This window comes from Gracilinanus agilis, chromosome 2 (genome assembly GCF_016433145.1).
Source record: "Gracilinanus agilis isolate LMUSP501 chromosome 2, AgileGrace, whole genome shotgun sequence".
Lineage (NCBI taxonomy): Eukaryota > Metazoa > Chordata > Mammalia > Didelphimorphia > Didelphidae > Gracilinanus > Gracilinanus agilis.
The window spans coordinates 480150017-480155030 of record NC_058131.1 but is presented as its reverse complement, the minus strand read 5'-3'; the positions used below and the strand labels follow the sequence as shown (position 1 = coordinate 480155030).

Sequence of the window (5014 nt, the reverse complement as noted above, 5' to 3'; positions counted from 1 at the left end):
TACAAGAAAAGAGAGAGATAGGTCAGTATGGTCCAAAGCCTCTGTCCAAGACTAAGATAGTTGTTCAGTGCCACATAATAGGGGATACTCAGGGGCCTATGAAGTGCAGGGTGAGGTCAGGAAGAGTCTCTGGAGAAGCCACATGGACCAGGGTCCTTTGCATCAACGCAGAGGCTTGGGGACTTGCCTCTGGGGTACTCCTACCAATAAGACAACAAGGGCTACCACTTCACCGGGGACAAGAGTCCTGCAGAAGCCCCATCGGGGGCTGCCCTTGACTTAAACCATCTTCTCATCCTGAGGCTGCAGTGGGTTGGGTCTCTCCGTTTGCCTCTCCTCTTCAGGGGATGCCTCCTCCTCCTCCTCTACTTCCTCTTGCTTCTCTGCTTTCCGAGCCAGGGCTTCCCCCCCAGATATGGTCCCCAGCACTTTGGTGCTGTGTTCCTGAGCTTTGGCCCTGAGGGCGGCAATGCTGTTTTCTCTCAGTTCCTCTTGAGAAATGGTGGCTGCTTGGGGGTCAGGGCCCCTTTCTTCCTTCTCGCTCTTGTCAAGCTTGGGCAAGGCCTGGCGCTCCACCTCGGGCTTCCTCCCCGTCTCCGCAGCTGCCTCCAGAGACTTTTTGTGCATCCCTAAAAAGAATTGTTGGTATTCGGGTTTAGAAAAGCGCCTGGGCATGGGAAAGCCATCTTGAACTGAAAACAGCAAAGATAAAAGAGAGGCCAGAATTAAGGATGAGCAGAAAGCCTTGCTTCACACAGAAGTCACCCCGAGGCCTAAGGGCAGTGGGCATTAGGGAGAGGGATAAAGAAATAAAGCTATAGAAGTGAAACCTAGAATCAGGGAGTGGGAGAGACTGAGGATAAAGCACTCAGGGTAGAGGACCCAGGTTGAAGGGTGAATGGGAGCCCATTTATTTGGAGCATCTGTTAGTCATTCATTCATCGAGCATTTATTAAGCCCTTCCTGTATACTAGGCATGGGGGATTGGAGTAAGAGCTGTGGATACATAGAAAGACAAAAACATAGTCCCTGCCCTCCAGGTGCTCATACTCTAATGAAATCTGACTCTTGCCATCTCTGAGGTTTCAGGTTATATAGAGGAAAGGTCATTGAGTGCTTTGGTAAGAAATTCACCCAGAAGGTAGAGAGGGGAATGAGCTTTGTGGAGGGGAAGGAGGAAAGGAAGTCCATTAACCTTTAGGGCAGGGGTTCTCAAACTGGAGTCTGTAAACTTTTAACTCTATAACTCTATTTCTCTATAACTATAACTCCATAACTCTATTTCGACATAATTGGTTTCTTTTGTAATCCTATGTATTTATGTTATGCACTTGCAAATATTCTGAGAAGAGGTCCACTAGACTGCCAAAGGGATCCATGACACATAGAGAATATGGTTATACTTTTGTTTTAGTGGGTTCTGGGGGACCCAGGGATAGACCAAAGGGACTTAAGATTCACCTCAGGTTGGGGGAAGCTGGGTAGTTCAGTGGATAGAGAGCCAGGCCTAGAGATGAAGATCCTGGGTTCAAGCCTGACCTCAAACACTTCCTAGCTGTGTGACCCTGGGCAAGCCACTTGACCTCCATTGCCTACCCTTACCACTCTTCTGCCTTAGAACCAATACACAGTATTGATTCTAAGATGGAAGGTAAGGGTTTAAAAAAAAAAAGTTCACCTCTAGTCCCCAGATCTAAACTGTCCCATTCATGAACACTAAAGCTTGGGGCAGAGGGAAGCAATGGAAAAATTCTAGAGTAGTGGTAGAATACTTATTGAAGGGGGAAAGGGCTCTTCCTGGGAGACAGTGAGGCAGATGAATCATTAGATATGAAGACACAGCTCTCCAGTAGAAGAGGATAAGTTTAGGGAATATTAACTGTAACAGGCTCCAGAAGACACATATCTGAGCTCCCACATCTTGACAACAATATACATTTCTAGGATTCTGAGCACTGGGCAGAGATGCTTTCTGTATGGGTGAGGCATGCAAAAGCTAGGGTGGCAAGTCCCCACTAGGGTCTCCAAGGCAGGATTCTGATTAGGGATAGAAATGCTTCATTTTCAGAATTTCAGGTCTCTTTTTCAATTACTCCTTTCTACCCCCACCCCCTCATCCCATCTGGTTGGAAGGCATCCATCTTCCCAATGTAAAAGCTTTTTGGAATTAGTGAAGGACCTGCAAGGAAGGCCCAGATCTCTGTCTCGCTATGGCAAGGACAATTGCTTCCCTAGTGCCCTGCTGAGGGTGATGGTATCTTACCAAGTAGCCATGGGGCACAGGATTCCATGATGCCATCCTTGGCAGATTTGAGGATGGATTCTGGCAGTGGAATAGAGTGGCGAACCATAGCTCCATACAAGCCATATTCTGCCATCACACTGCTCCGGCCCCAGCACTTCTCCCGTTTCCTCCACTTGGCTCGGCGGTTTTGGAACCACACCTGTGGAGGAAGAAAGTAAAGAGTGATGTTGTATAGTGAATGGAATACTGAATAGGTTAATATGAGCTAATATGTTCCAAGTCCCTCTGTAGACCTTTACAATGCATGTGACCAAGGGATAAGTCACTTGACTCTCCAAGTCTCACTTTCCTTGACTGTAAAATTAGGAGATTAGACTAGATGACCTCCGAGACTCCTAGTTCTAAATCTAGGATCCTAAGCCACATATTTTAAGGGTCAGGCTCAAAGCTTCCTGTGAACTCGAACTCATATATTAAAAAATATGCACAGAATTCATTGTTTCCCAAGGTGGTGTCAATATGGTGATTATCCATCCAACCCCTATGTTGTGCTCCACAACATCTTGTTTTCTTGTTTTTGTTTTTGTTTTCAGTTGTATCCATCTCTTTGTGATCCCATTTCAGGTTTTCTTAGCAAAAAAACCCGAGAGTGGCAAACCATTTCTTTCTCCAGCTTATTTTACAGAAAAGGAACTAAGGAAAACAAAGTTAAGTGACTTGCCCAGGGTCACACAACTGGTAAGTCTGTGAGGTTGGATTTGAACTCCAGGTTCAATGCTTTATCCCGTGATTCCCAAAGTGGGCACTACCACCCCCTGGTGGGTGCTGCAGCAATCCAGAGAGTGGCCACAGGTGCATTTACGTTTCCTATTAATTGCTATTAAAATTTAAAAAAATTAATGTCCACGGGGCTAAGTAATATTTTTTCTGGAAAGGGGGCAAAAAAAGTTTGGGAACCACTGCTCTAGAATAAGGAAATGGTTGGGGGAAAGTATTTGGAGTCAGAGAACATGGTGTTGCTCTCCAGCTCACTAACTATGTAACTCTGACCAAGTAATTTATCCTTTTTATACCTCAGTTTCTGCATCTGCAAAATGGGGATCCTAATAATTATTGCTGACCTCTCTGGTCTGTGAGGATGATAAGGAGACTGTAAGTGACCCCACCAAAAAAACCAACCCAACAACAAAACCAACAATAACATATATAAATGTCAGCCACAATCATCTCCTATCTCTGAACCGCAGATACAGTCCATCTTGCTGAGTAGGTAAATCATAACATCACAGCAAGGTTAAGTGACCCAGATAGATAATTTGAACTCTTGTCCTCTGTTTCAGGATCTGTGTACTTTCCATTAAAGACAAAAAAGAGGGAGGCACAAGTAGAGAGCTAGGAGGGGAAACCAGGGCCAGGTAGAAAGTGATATTCAGGTCTTAGGGGACCTAAGATTGCTACTAGGGGAATCAAAAAACCCGGGCTTGGCATTCGTCTTATCCTGAATCTGTTGGGCAACTAAGAGATGAAGTAGAGAGAGCTCAGGACCCGAGTTCATAGTCCTCCCTCAAACACTTACTGTGTGACCCTCTGTCTGCCTCAGTTCCCTCATCTGTAAAACGGAGATAACAACAATTAAACCTACCTCCCAGGGTTGTGAGGATAAAATGAGATATTTGTTAGATGTTTTGCCAGCCTCAATTTAGCTCTATATAAATGCTGGTTGTTATTATCACTCTTGGTCTGAGGGTGAGTGTAAGTCCCTCCATCTCCAGTTCAACATGGCCTCTCAATCCTATCTCCCATTCTTCTTGGGTAACTAAAGGGATCTCACTCTAGACTTTACAAAGGGGGAGGGATTTACTGTCGAAATTCTTTCAGGAATCTCCAGGGATCCCGGCCTAGGAGAGATGAGTGATTGTTGGGCTCTAGGGTAACTAACGGTAGGGCAGCGTTTAGGAGAAAAGAAAGAGCCCTGCCCTGCAGTCATGCTGAGAACGTGGAGGCTTGGGGAGAGAGCGTGTCGCGGGGGGAGGCGAGGGGGCGGGGGACGCGTCCCCTCTCATCTCCTTGACCGGGGCAAGGAAAGACCCTCATCTATTCAGGAAATAGGCTGCCGCATCTCTCGGCTTTGACCCCCGGGGGCAGCGAGTGCCGAACAGAAGCAGAAGGGAGAGGATGGGGACGAGAATGTGGATGGAGATGGAGACGGGGATGGGAGGCGGCGGCGGGAGAGGGGTAGAGATCGGCTGGGGAAAATCTATTAGTTTTTTCTCTCTGATTTCCATTCTTCTCCTGTCGCCTCTCTCTTTCTCTCCCGCCCTCCATCCATCCTCCCCTCCCTCCTCTCCCCCACCCGCTCAGCGGCCCCCGCCTCCTCCCCCCCACCAGCCTTTCCCTAGCCCGTGGAGGTATCAGCTTTTGATGAAAAATTGCTCGAGCTCTATTCAGGAGGCGGCAAAAGAAGAGTCACCCCCAGGGGCAGCCCTGGGCTGATTGAAAAATAAGTTAATTTCAGTTTGAATCGATGGGCCTCAGGCACTGAAATATCACGGGAAATTAAAGCGGTGGCTCTCTCGGGAGCCTCACCATTGACCCGCACTAATTAATGCCGGGGAGTTAGCGCACGCTTCTCCGGGAGCCGAGTTTCCCCCTTCCCGAGGGACCCCCAAACACTTCTCATTTAACTAATTAGACGAGGAAAATTGGGTGTTAATTTGTTTAGGACTTTTTTTTCCCTCTTTCCGCCCTCCCCCAATAGCGCCCCCCCCC

General features: G+C 47.3%; 1 protein-coding gene across 1 annotated transcript in view; it reads right to left on the bottom strand.

The window, feature by feature from the left end:
* Positions 1 to 279: 279 nt before the first annotated feature.
* The window catches only part of VSX2 (visual system homeobox 2), a 34552-nt gene continuing 29817 nt past the window's right edge, over positions 280 to 5014 (bottom strand). Inside the window, exons 4-5 of the mRNA XM_044662072.1 lie at positions 2264 to 2444; positions 280 to 692 (exon numbers count right to left, since the gene is read on the bottom strand). Coding sequence (XP_044518007.1) covers positions 280 to 692; positions 2264 to 2444 — 594 coding nt within the window. The remainder of the gene's footprint in view (positions 693 to 2263; positions 2445 to 5014) is intronic.